Source organism: Salvelinus sp. IW2-2015, linkage group LG5, assembly GCF_002910315.2.
Source record: "Salvelinus sp. IW2-2015 linkage group LG5, ASM291031v2, whole genome shotgun sequence".
Classification (NCBI taxonomy): Eukaryota; Metazoa; Chordata; class Actinopteri; order Salmoniformes; family Salmonidae; genus Salvelinus; species Salvelinus sp. IW2-2015.
Window position 1 is genome coordinate 7,436,387 of NC_036844.1, and position 13,811 is coordinate 7,450,197.

At 43.7% G+C, this 13,811-nt stretch overlaps 1 protein-coding gene across 1 annotated transcript in view; it reads right to left on the reverse strand.

Moving 5' to 3' along the window:
• LOC111963856 (laminin, gamma 3) overlaps positions 1–13,811 on the reverse strand; it is a 233,650-nt gene continuing 219,839 nt past the window's right edge. The window contains exons 22-28 of the mRNA XM_023987408.2: positions 10,424–10,640; positions 10,155–10,298; positions 8,190–8,292; positions 6,998–7,200; positions 6,656–6,796; positions 3,088–3,187; positions 1–1,915 (exon numbers count right to left, since the gene is read on the reverse strand). Of these exons, the coding sequence (XP_023843176.1) occupies positions 1,653–1,915; positions 3,088–3,187; positions 6,656–6,796; positions 6,998–7,200; positions 8,190–8,292; positions 10,155–10,298; positions 10,424–10,640 (1,171 nt within the window). The 3' untranslated portion in view covers positions 1–1,652. The remainder of the gene's footprint in view (positions 1,916–3,087; positions 3,188–6,655; positions 6,797–6,997; positions 7,201–8,189; positions 8,293–10,154; positions 10,299–10,423; positions 10,641–13,811) is intronic.

The window sequence follows — 13,811 nt, forward strand, 5'->3', positions numbered from 1 at the left end:
TGAAGTTAATGTAATAACAATTTTATTTATATAAGGCACTTCTATCACTGCTTTTCATCGTCGATATTTGACTCAGTATACATTTATTATACAGTCTTGTCTATGGCTTTGGCAATTGCTGTGCTAGTTTCTTCAATAGTAGTAAACAGCACCAATATGTGGCCAGAAAGAGATATTGCAAAGAGATGTTGTTTACAAAATCACACGAACATGCGCGCGCACACACACACACACACACCCACAATCCATTTTATTTTCATTTTTTGCTTTCAACAGTTTTTTCTGGCTATTATCTAAACACAAAACCAATCATATACTATTTGTTTTCTGACAAAATACAATCACCTGCTGAAATGGAACATCGTCTTTGCAGAGGTCCCATTTCTATATTTTCCATAATTCAGCAGGTATTCCAGCCTCAGGTACCCACATAGAACAAACAAACAGTTAGGCTGTTTTAGTCCTTTCCCATTTGCCAGACAAGAGAAGATAATTTGCTCAGAGAGAGAAAGAGAGAGAGAAACAAAGATAGAGAGGTAGAACGTTTTAGAGAAAAGCGAGAGAAAAAAAGGAGATTGAGGAAAAGCGAGGGGCACACGCAGAATCCCAAACTATGTGTCTGTGTGTGTCTGTGCAGTAGAAGGCTGAACCCTACAGAGGGCAAAATGACTAATTGTTAATTATGGTGGGCTGATGAAAAATAACTCAAGTGTAAATGAATGTGTCAGATTGGAGAAGCGCCACAGCGCAGACACTCCTTCCCCCAAAGTGGAAAATCAGCATTATTTAAAACTTGATAGGACACACTGTGGGATGTGGAACAGGGAGCTAGATGACTGTTATTATTCACAGATTAATTACACTTCAAATGTTGTTGGAAATATGGAGGGGGAAATGAAATGAGAATGAACATAAACACTAAGGAAACAGGGCAGGGGTGATATGGATTTAGAAGGAGCGATGGAGAGAGGGGATTAAGAGGCTAGAACAGGAGAGAGGACGGTTCAAGCCAAAAAGGAGTGAGGGGTAGAATTAAAAGAAAGAACGTGATAATGATGGTGGAAGCTGAAAGAGGGCAATGGCATGGGAAACTGCTTATGGCTGCATATCTGCTAAATATGTGTATATGACCAATACGATTTGATTTGATTTAGTGCTACTGACGGTATCAGCCAGGTCAGTATAGTATAGGTGAAAGTTTGAAAAGTACAGAGACAAAGTGGTAGAACTGTGTGACTGTACTGCAGCAAAGGGGGATGCACAACCACAACCACAGTACTGAAGAACAAACTAAGAAGGATACCTGGATGATTCCACCTACACTCCTCATCTACGGCTGTGTCCCAAACGGCACCCTAATACCTACACAGTGCACTACTTTTGCCCTATGGGCCCTGGTCAAAAGTAGTGCACTATATTGAATAGGGTGCAATTTGGGACTCAGTTATTAAAACACCAGTGTCCTATCCACCATCTGTGGCCCTACTAGTCCTCTCTTTACCTTCCTATGCCCAATTAAAATTATTCTGGTCTAAGAAACATGGTAGGACCTCTCTTTTAAATCATTGAAGTGGTGTGAACGAGTGTGTATACACCAGGAAGGCGGTAGAATGCATGGAATAGGGCTCTAGTGTCCTCCTGGTGCCCCGATCCTAGTGTCCCTCTATCCCCGAGGCCTGAGGGCAGGTCTGGGGCAGGTGCAGGGCAATGTCCTTCAGACTGTCTCTCTCCTGTCTGATCTCCTGCAGGTCCTGTTCAAGGTGGGTCAGCTGGCTCTTCTGGTCCTGGGCGGCTGATCGTAGGGTCTGGATCTTCCCGTTCAGGGCCGGGCTCTCCACGCTGCCACGCAGAACACTCAGCCGCACCGCCGTCTCACTCAGTATACGTTCAAACCGTTCCAGCGCCACGCTCCCATCTGTCAACAGAAAACAACAGAGTATTTGAGGTACTACATTGTACTTTCAGGAGTTATTTTGAAAAAGCGTGAGACGGAGGGATGAACAGGGTACTTTAAAGCTAGGAGTATTGAGCAGGCCTACACTCTTAGTAAAAAAGCTGCTATCTAGAACCTAAAAGGGTTCTTTGGCTGTCCCCATAGGAGAACCCTTTGAAGAACCCTTTATGGTTCCCAAAATAGTTCTACTTGGAACCAAAAAGGGTTTTCCTATGGGGACAGCTGAAGAACGCTTTTGAAACCCTTTTTTCTAAGAGTGTAGTATTAAACTTTTGCCATCAGCAGGGCTCTTGTCTTGTGACGTCTGTGTGCCACCATGTTGTGCCCACCCAATAACGGGGTTAATAGAGGAACATTTCTCCATCAGGATCGTGCCACACACCCTGCCAGCTACAAGTGACTCCTAGTGACTCATTGACAGGGCCAGACAGGAACTGTGGAAAACCATTTAATCAATACCTGTACAGCTAATTTCTGCATTTAAATCAATAAAACTATAGCAATATTTTGGGGGGTTTAATTTTGATTAATTATACCAGTGTATGTATGAATTTATAAACTGGGTGGTTCGAGCCCTGAATGCTGATTGGCTGACAGCCATGGTATATCAGACCGTATGCCACAGGTATGACAAAACAGTTATTTTTACTGCTCTAATTACGTTGGTAACCAATTTATAATAGCAATAAGGCATCTCTGAGGTTTGTGATATATGGCCAAAATAACATGGCTAAGGGCTGTATCCAGGCACACCCCCTCGTGTGTTATTGCTTAATTATCTCATTCCTAGAGTTGTGGGTTGAGGTTAGGATAATCCTTCTCCGTCTGAGAAATCCATTTGGACCAATTTACTAATGACCATTCTGACTTCTCTTTCTGACATACGACTGACTGGATGGAAGTCAAGTCTGATCAGTGGCGAGGGCAGTAACATGTAAGTGTAGACGTTTCTGGCTGATCTGACATGTTGCATTTGTTACTGCATGAAATGTTACTGCATGAAATGCCTGTGCATCCCAAATGGCACCCTATTGTTCTTCTTTTGACCCGATGGCCCCAAAAGTAGTGCACTATATTGGGAGTAGGATTCCTTTTGGGACAGACAAAGTAAACGTCAGCAGGTTTGAACTTACCTATTTTACTGACGAGCTGGGTGAGTGTGAGGGAGTAGGCCTCAAGCTGAAGCTTAGCTGTCTGGATGTTCACCTTTACACTGGCCAGAGACTCTACAGGCTGGTGATCACAGAGGGAGAAATATACAGTGACATCACGTGCATAGATCAGGGCTTTCCAACCCTCTTCCTGGAGATCTACCATCCTGTAAGTTTTCAGTCCAACCCTCCTTCAGCACATCTGATTCTACTAAGTAACTGTTCACCAAGACCTTAAAGCTAGAATCCTTAGTTTATACATCCGTTTCTGGACTTGTTTGATATACTGTATACCCATTGATTCTTAAAGAATATAACTTTTAAATGCCTCATGAGCCGAGATCAACTGTCGTACTCATCAGAACCCAAAATATATATATACATATAAAATCCCCCAATATTTGTGAACAACGAAAATGTAATCAAACACTGTATAGCTTCAAAACATGGTTAAAACGATCATGTTGATATCATGGATGGTCAGTCCTTCAAATCAAATCAAATTTTATTTGTCACATACACATGGTTAGCAGATGTTAATGCGAGTGTAGCGAAATGCTTGTGCTTCTAGTTCCGACAATGCAGTAATAACCAACAAGTAAGCTAACCCGTAAACAATTCCACAGACTACTACCTTATACACCAAGGTCTAAAGGGATAAAGAATATGTAATAAAAGATATATGAATGAGTGATGGTACAGAACGGCATAGGAGAAGATGCAGTAGATGGTATAGTGGTACAGTCTATACATATGAGATGAGTAATGTAGGGTATGTAAACATAAAGTGGCATAGTTAAAAGGTGGCTGTGATAATGTATTGACATAAAGATGGCAAGAGCAGTAGATGAATAGAGTACAGTATATACATATAGAGATGAGTAATGTAGGGTATGTAAACATTATATTAAGTCATTGTTTAAAGTGATAGTGATATTTTTCATAATTTCCATCAATTCTCATTATAAAGTGGCTGGAGTGATCATATAATTGGCAGCGGCCACTAAATTGTTGGTGGCTGTTTAACAGTCTGATGGCTTGAGATAGAATCTGTTTTCCAGTCTCTCGGTCCCTGTCTGCTTTGATGCACCTGTATGACCTCGCTTCTGGATGATAGCGGTGGTGAACAAGCAGTGGCTCGGGTGTTGTTGTTCTTGATGATCTGTATGGCTTCCTGTGACATCGGGTGGTTAGGTGTCCTGGAGGGCAGGTAGTTTGCCCCCGGTGATGCGTTGTGCAGACTCACTACCCTCTGGAGAGCCTTACGGTTGTGGGCGAGCAGTTGCCATACAGGCGGTGATACAGCCCGACAGTCTCGATTGTGCTATCTGTAGAAGTTTGTGAGTGCTTTTGGTGACAAGCCGAATTTCTTCAGCCTCCTGAGGTTGAAGAGCGCTGCTCGCCTTCTTCACAACGCTGTCTGTGTGGGTGGGACCCAATTCAGTTTATCCGTGACGTGTACACCGAGGACTTAAAACTTCCACCTTCTCCACTACTGTCCCGTCGATGTGGATGGGGGGTGCTCCTCTGCGTTTCCTAAGGTCCAAAATCATGCTCCTTTGTTTTGTTTGAACGTTGAATGTGAGGTATTTCTACTTTTCTCTGCACCCACACTTCCGATGGCCTCATCACCTCCTCCTGTAGGCCTGTCTCGTCGTTGTTGGATCAAGCCCTACCACTGTAGTGTCACGTCCGCACGACTTGATGATTGAGTTGGAGGCGTGCATGGCCACGCAGTCGTGGTGAACAGGAAGTTACCATGGCGAGGGCTCAGAACGCACCCTTGTGGTCCCCCAGTGTTTGAGGACTCAGGGTCTCGAGCTTGAATCGAACGAGGTTTGGAGGTACTATGGTGTTAAATGCTTGAGCTTGTAGTCGATGAAACACATTCTCACTAGTATTTTCCTCTTGTCCAGATGGGTTAGGGCAGTGTCCAAGTGTGTTGCGATTGCGGTTCGTCTGTGGGACTAAGTTGGTCGGTCAAGCAAATTGGAGTGGGTCTAGTTGCTGTCAAGTAGGTGGAGTGATATGGTCTTGACTCAGTCTCTCAAAGCACTTCATGATGACGGAAGTGAGTGCTTACGGGGCGGAGTCGTTTAGCTCAGTTACCTTAGCTTTTCTTGGGAAAGGAACAAATGGTGGCCCTCTTGAAAGCCGATGTGGGAACAGCGACTGGGATAAGGATTGAATTGGAAATATGTCCTAAACACCACAGCCAGCTGTCTCTGCGCATGCCTCTGAGGCACTTTCTCTGACTCCTTTTCTTCTCTCTTTTCTCTCTTCTTTTCTCTTTCGGCTCTCCTCTCTCCTCCCCTCTCCTCTCCTCTCTCTCTTCTCTTCCGCTCTCTCCCTCCTCTCTCTCCTCCCTCCCTCTCTCCTCTTTTCTCTGGTCTCTCTCTCGTCCTTGTGATCATCTCCGGCGGCGGTTCTGGGAAATTACGCGTCTGTGGCCTGCTCCAGGCTTCATCCTTGCACAGGGTTCACACTGTCCATTAAATGTTTTACCTCATCCTCGGCTCGCAGTGACAGGAGAGTCCGCAGGTTTCTTGGGTTAGCGGGCCATGTCAGTTGGCACCTCTCTTCTTTCTGATATTGTCCCTCAAAAAAGCCGAAGGCCCCCAAAAAGTACATTTAGTTCTGTCTCGGGAAGCAAGGACATCCTGGTCTCGCTCTGATCGGGGCTCGGTTTTCTTTTTGTAATCTGTGATTCTGACTGTAGACCCTCGCCCACTATACTCTTTGTGTCTGAGCTGTTGAAATTGCGACTCTACTTTGTTCTATATCTGGGACTAGCTTGTTTGATTGCCTTGCGGAGGGAATAGCTACACTGTTTGTATTCGGTCATGTTTCCGGTCACCTTGCCCTGGTTAAAAGCAGTGGTTCGCGCTTTCAGTTTCACGCGAATGCTGCCATCAATCCACGGTTTCTGGTTTGGGAATGTTTTAATCGTTGCTGTGGAGTCGTGGAGTCGTGGTCAGCTTTTCCGAAAGGAGGGCGGGGGATCCATAGCTCAGTCTATGAACTTGAGAGTGGTTACATTTCTCCAGGCCCATCCCTCAGCTGTTTACCAAAACAGAGGTGGGTAGGTCCGGCGACAGGACTAATCAGTTGGATGGCCATTTGATTTCTATAGAGGGGGGCAGGTTTTTTTCACGGTACCTCCACATTTTTTTATGGGTGTTATAGTAAAGACCATAGGGGGCGCATGAGTTTCAAGTTTGGGGCTTGAAGCTTACAATTTATCCTACCATTTCTACTGATCTGCATGCCAGTTATGATTTTCAAATGCGTATTTTAAATGGACCAGTTTCATTTAAATAATAACGTTTTAGTTTCTAAAAATCATTGTCACGTGGTTAATCATAAAAATCTGAATTAAAAGGATAAAAATCTCAAGGTTAAAATTCAACTTATGTGAGAGCACCAGCCTCTACCGTATGGACACAATGTGAAACATGACAACTATAGTATCCTTAACTAGTTTGACCATTCTCCTCGATTTAAAAAAAATCTCTCTCCCTAATTTCTGAGTCACGTGTTTTGGTTATACCTCTACATTTAGCTGGGTTTGTGCGTGAACAGTGTGGTTCTCCTGCTCAGCCAGCTGCTGCAGGGTTATGTCTACAGATGAGCTGAGCTGGGCAGACAATGTCCTTGTGTGCTTGCCCTGGGTTAGGGTGGCCTTGGCTTCCTGGGCTCAGAGAAAAACACAGACAGAGGAATACGAAGAATAAAGGAAAGAGACAAATTAACATGGTTTCCGAGGGGTGAGGTGTGTTATGTGAATGGAATTTCATTGCTCAACCCACAGGAGGAGTTGGAAACATAGCTCACGCATGCACACACGCACAACACACACACATCTATGCCCCCCCCTCCACACCATACTTACTTTAGACAGGGCGTTTGCGGTGTGTTTTGCCTGTTGTGCGGTAGCGTTGGAGAGGGTAGCGCTCTCCAAGGCAGGCCTAAGGACTCGCTTGGTCTGGTTCACCTTCTTACTGACGTCTTCCAGAACCTTCTCCCTCAGCAGCCTCTCCCTCTTCAGAGCAGCGTTCGTCTGGGCCTGCCTTTGAGGCCACTCTCTCTGCATGTCTGAGGGATGGAGAGCGGCAAGGCAGGTTGGCCAGCGACATGGTTACAGAAGTGATAATAACTGACAATGGGTCGTGTAAGACTATTCTATTTGATTTTATTTCACACAATCTATGTACTAGTAACACCGTTAGTGAGAAAATATTACTTCTAGTTCCATTCCACTATATTCCATTTTACTCAGATTCCCCTTGTCACGCCCTGGCCTTAGTTATCTTTGTTTTCTTTATTATTTTAGTTAGGTCAGGGTGTGACATGGGGAATGTATGTGTTTTTGTAGTGTCTATGGGTGTTGTATGTGTATGGGGCCGTGTCTAGTGTAGTTGTCTAGGTAAGTCTATGGTTGCCTGAAGGGTTCTCAATCAGAGACAGCTGTCATTCATTGTCTCTGATTGGGAGCCATATTTAAGGCAGCCATAGGCATTAGGTTAATGTGGGTAATTGTCTATGTTGTACGTTTGATACTTGTGTATGCACTGACGTCGTTAGCTTCACGGTTGTTTGTTGTTTTGTTTAGTTTGTAAGTGTTTAGTTCGTGTTTCATCTTCGTCTAATAAAAGAAGATGTATTTTTCTCACGCTGCGCCTTGGTCCACTCTCTCACCTCAAGACGACCGTGACACCCCTGATGACATTTCCAACAACTAATCCGAAGTGGCACCTGGTTTTTATATATTTTTTTTATAAACAGTGAACATATTATTATAATGAATTGAAGGCTGTGAAACTGAAAGTGCATTTGAGACCACAATCGCAGATGCTCTTACTCCCCACACAAAATGACAAGTGGAGCGTAACAGGGTGAGACACATTCATAATGGTTACATTTGGGTTATAGTTGTTTTTCTCAGTATTATTTTTTCTCTCTCGATTTGATTGGAATAACTCTGTGGGCTGCTATTGCAGTGATGGGGATGCGAGAACTAAGCAAACTGTCGGAAATGTAAAACAACAGCAATGGAAACAAATACAAAATGTTGTAAATGTCACCTTCCAGTTCTCTCCGCAGGGTAACGGCCTTTGACTCCACTTCCTTCCCTGTCACCACCGATGACAGGGCAATGACCTTTGACCCCTGGGCTTGAACTGTCAGCTGCAGAGGCACCAGGGATGGAGAGAGAAGGGGGAGTGAACCTCACAGAACCTCAGGGACATGAGTGACATTAGACTGCACAACAACCTGACCAGAAGCATCTACCATCTACTGCAGTGTTTCCGAACTCCAGTCCTCGAGTACCCCAACAGTAGCCTACAATTTGTATTAAGCCCAGACAAACACACCTGATTCAACTTGTCAACTAATCATCAAGCTCTCTATGAGCTGAATCAGGTGTGTTTGTCCAGGGCTACAACAAACATGTGCACTGTTGGGGGTACTCACTGGTGTACCAGACACCCCCATAGCCCCCGCAAGGCAGGGGGGAGGGGCAACGAGCTCTGGGGGCTCATGTGCCTGTCATCGATGTCATACAGTAACCCCTGTTTTTTGGGCTTCAAGAATGTGACTGATCAAAGTGCCTCAGGCTTTGAAAAATACATTATTGAACTGATTCAAAGTAAGGGGATATCGGTGAACAAATGCTGTGTTCAACGCTATGACGGCGCCAGCGCAATCAGACAGAGCCTAACGCTTTGTTCTTAGGTAGTTCTTTACTAGTTTTAGTTTAGAAAACGATCTCTCTGCAGAAGCGACAGTTACAGGGACGGTTAAAAACAGCTTGATTACCATAGCAACATTAGGGAAACTGGGCAGAAGGAAGTGGTGATAAGCAGTTCTGCAACATCTTAAAATGAGCCTCAACAGGTTATGAAAAGAGATGAACTGTACAGGAAGCTCTGGGGACAGGTCATCTGGATGCTGGACAGCCAATAAATTGGCAGATGCGGACAGACTATCTTTTGTAACAGTTCTTGAAGGCAAAAAAAAAGTCAATTGCGATTTCGTTCATACTGGTGAACCGGCGTTGTGTGGTGGCAAAATAAACAATCCCTTATCTCTTGTACAGTTTATGTTGCCATGCAAGTCTAAGCTTTAATTGTGTGCAGCCCAATGGCCATATAATGCACAATGTCTAAGGAAAGACGGTCTGGGTTGTATAGAAAACAGTCGGGCCCGCAACCTAGGCCTACAGGCCGTGGTGAAAATATTTGAGCACAAAAATACAAAGTGACGCAGTAGAATACTGGAGCTACTACAGACAAGCACAGACACACAGAAACTTTTTTTTATAAGAGACATAAAGAGAAAAAGAGACAGACACAGAGAGAGAGACGCCACAAGGAATACTTCAGGAGAATTGTTAGGCTATTTGATGTGTAATTTTTTAAATAAAAAGTGTATAAATAGCAGCTAAATACGAGCTATAGATAGTAGGCTACACTGCATAATCAAACGATCCCTAGTAAGCTAGTGTTTTGAGGGTGGACTGACTGTATTTTTGGCATTAATAGGATGGGTTTAGGCACCACAACTTCCCATCCAAGCTTGGAGATAGTGCAAGGATGGCTCATGTCGTGCAGGTTCATGTAGGCTACACAGGACAGTTGTATATTCTAGAAAAATCTATTGGTAGCTTATTAGTATGCAGTTGCATCGAAAATGTATTATACAATCCGCATTGTTTGATTTTCCAACTTGTATTACTGAACAAGTAATTACATTATTGCCGCCAGCCAGCAGTCTAAATGTCAGCATTGCGGCACCTTGTATAGCTTTGTGAATTGTCAGGCTTAACATGAGAAAACACGAATGATGCAGCCTCCAATATCTGTAGTTTACAGACTGACACTGCATGTGGATTATGTGTCAATTATTTTGTCTATTGGTACAGTGTATTCTGTTTATTGTTGTTAGCACCATTTCACCAGGTCAAATTTCGGTTACGTGTAAATAAATAAATAAAGGCAATTCTGACGTCATGATCTACTGTAGTGTGAAGATAAAACCCCCTTTACCTTGTGCATGTCCTGTACGGCAGCAATGTTGTTGTGGGCGGTCTGTATTCGAGGCTCCATCTCCTCTCTGATCTTACTGGCCAGCTCTTCTTTAGACTGGACGTGGAACGCCAGCTCAGATGTCCTGTTGCTCAGCTCAACACCCTGAGGGAAGGGACGCACAGCAGTGATCCATTCATCCATCATTCCATCCATCCATTCATTCCTTCAGTCAGTCAACTTGAGAGTACAGTGAATTCTTGTTACCCCAGACCCTGGTAGCCACTGACCTCTGATTGGTTGGCACCCGCTCTGAGGCTGGGGTCTGATTGGTTGGTTCCTGATGTGGGGTTGGGCATATTTTTGGACAGCTCCAATATGGAGGATGTGAGGTTAACAAAGGCAACCATGATCTCAGCAGACTCCTCCTCCAGAGACAGCTGATTGGCGAGAGTCTCATTCACCTGGGCCGTCAAATTCTCCTTCATCTGCTGCATGTCTGCCATTCTGAAAGAGAGATAGAAAGGGAGAGAGAGAGAGAGACAGGGCGGAGGGAGAGAGAGAAAGAGAGAAAGAAAAATAGAGAGCGAGAGAGAGAGAAAGAAAGGGGAGGGTGAAGAGGGAGAGAAAGAGGTTAGATCGTTCAGTGTTTTGATTCTTGAGTGTCCCTCATATTTATCAATGGACACATGTACACACACACACACACTCCCTGATTTCTACCTACCTACCCACCCACCCACCAAATTGCTCTGAAAGAATAACAGAATTCCCCAGAACCAAGCAGACTAGTGCTGGTATGAAGGAAATCAATTTCAAGTTTCTTTGCCTCCAACCCACTCCCACCGAGGCGTGGCCACCAGAGGGATTTGCATTTTTTCGTTGAGCGTTTGGGATAATCCTCAGAGCAATCTCGTGCTAAGCGATGCTGCTCCCTCCATGCTGCTACTCCATGAAAGCAATAGGCTTAAAGAGGAAGGAATAGAGCTGTTCCCCTGTGACTAAATGTCTTACTTTCTCAACCAGTGTGCCTTAAAGAACTGCTAAAAAGAGGCAGATTTATGACATTTTGTTGTGGGGCACCGCTACAGCTAACTAAACCACTTCTAGGCCCTGTTTGGGAAAAAATATATAGCGTGACAGAGGAGCAACAAAATTGTTGGAAATTAGGTACTGTGTTCAGATATTGCTTCAAGGCGCAATGAACATCTGTTAGGGCAAGGCTGTTTTTATCCTTGCTCTGTGCAGGTTAACAGGCTTTTTTCGCACCTTATGTGGAGCCTTTAAAGAGAGACAGTGTTGGAGGGATGGTGCTGCAAGAAAGCGAGAGAGAAAGAGAGAGAGAGAGAGAGGGGAAGAGATAAAGAGTGTGTATCTGCGCCGTGTACTGTGTAGGTGTGTCTGAGAATGAATGAATTACATTTTATTTTCGTGTCAATTCTCCCCTTATGGGATTAGTTGACACAAAGAAAAATGACAATAATTTACTGTGATAACTCAGTGGTAATTCTTCTTCCGGTGTTCCCTGCAGTGCACATTACATTGAGCGTAATTTAAAAAAAATACTAATACAATCAATACATAATAGTAAATAGGGTTATCCAAACAATAGTTATATCCCTAGAGCAGTAGAAAATATACATACAGTACATACGGAAAGTATTCAGACCCCTTCACTATTTCCACATTTTGTTACATTACATCCTTATTCTAAATTTAATTAAATATTTTTTTCCCTCTTCAATCTACACACAGTACCCCATAATTTATCAAATATATAATGAAGTGAAAAGGTGATGGTACAGAACGGCATAGGCAAGATGCAGTAGATGGTATAGAGTACAGTATATACATATGAGATGAGTAATGTAGGGTATGTAAACATAAAATTGGCATAGTTTAAAGTGGCTAGTGATACATGTATTACATAAAGATGGCAAGATGCAGTAGATGATAGAGTACAGTATATACATATACATTATATTAAGTGGCATTGTTTAATGTGGCTAGTGATACATTTCTGATAAATTCCCATCAATTCCCATTATTAAAGTGAGCTGGAGTTGAGTAAGTATGTTGGCAGCAGCCACTCAATGTTAGTGGTGGCTGTTTAACAGTCTGATGACCTTGAGATAGAAGCTGTTTTTCAGTCTCTCGGGTCCCTGCTTTGATGCACCTGTACTGACCTCGCCTTCTGGATGATAGCGGGGTGAACAGGCAGTGGCTCGGGTGGTTGTTGTCCTTGGTGATCTTTATGGCCTTCCTGTGACATCGGGTGGTGTAGGTGTCCTGGAGGGCAGGTAGTTTGCCCCCAGTGATGCGTTGTGCAGACCTCACTACCCTCTGGAGAGCCTTACGGTTGTGGGTGGAGCAGTTGCCGTACCAGGCGGTGATAGAGCCCGACAGGATGCTATCGATTGTGCATCTGTAGAAGTTTGTGAGTGCTTTTGGTGACAAGCCAAATTTCTTCAGCCTGCTGAGGTTGAAGAGGCGCTACTGCGCCTTCTTCATAACGCTGTCTGTGTGGGTGGACCAATTCAGTTTGTCCGTGATGTATGCCGAGGAACTTAAAACTTACTACCCTCTCCATTACTGTCCCGTCGATATTATTATGATGCTCGCCTGTTGTAAAGTAATCTGTTCATATTTAGCTTCTCGTCTGACTGCAGTTGTGATGTTTAATACCCCCCACCCCACGCAATGACTGTGATGATCAGCTGTTTTTTCATGAGATGCCTTTCTACCCTGAGGAGAACACACAGGAATGAGTGGTACTGTGCCTTGTTAAAGTATTTACCAGTAAGGGTAATGGAATGAGTGGTACTGTGCCTTGTTAAAGTATTTACCAGTAAGGGTAAATGGAATGTGTGGTACTGTGCCTTGTTAAAGTATTTACCAGTAAGGGTAATGGAATGAGTGGTACGTGGCCTTGTTAAAGTATTTACCAGTAAGGGTAATGGAATGAGTGGTACTGTGCCTTGTTAAAGTATTTACCAGTAAGGATAATGGAATGAGTGGTACTGTGCCTTGTTAAAGTTTTACCAGTAAGGATAATGGAATGAGTGGTACTGTGCCTTGTTAAAGTATTTACCAGTAAGGATAATGGAATGAGTGTACTGTGCCTTGGTAAAAGTAAAGTATTTACCAGTAAGGATAATGGAATGAGTGTGTCACGTTCCTGACCTTATTTTTCCTTTGTTTAACTTTGTTTAGTTGGTCAGGACGTGAGCTGGGTGGGTAGTCTATGTTTTGTGTTTCTATGTTGGGGTTAATGTGTTGCCTGATATGGTTCTCAATTAGAGGCAGGTGTTTGACGTTTCCTCTGATTGAGAACCATATTAAGGTAGGGTGTTCTCACAGTTTGCTTGTGGGTGGTTGTCTCCTGTGTCCGTATATGTCTACCACACGGGACTGTTTTGTTTTGTCGTTCGTGTATGTAGTCTGTTCCTGTTCGTGCGTTCTTCATTATATGTAAGTTCTCAAGTCCAGGTCTGTCTACGTCGTTTATTGTTTTTGTAATTCTCTAGTGTTCTTCGTGTTTTCGGTTTCGTTTAATAAATCATTATGTCTACCTTCACCACTGCATTTTGGTCCGACCCTTACTCCTCTTCCTCATCCGAGGAGGAGGAATTAGACGATCGTTACAGAGTGGTACTGTGCCTTGTTAAAGTATTTACC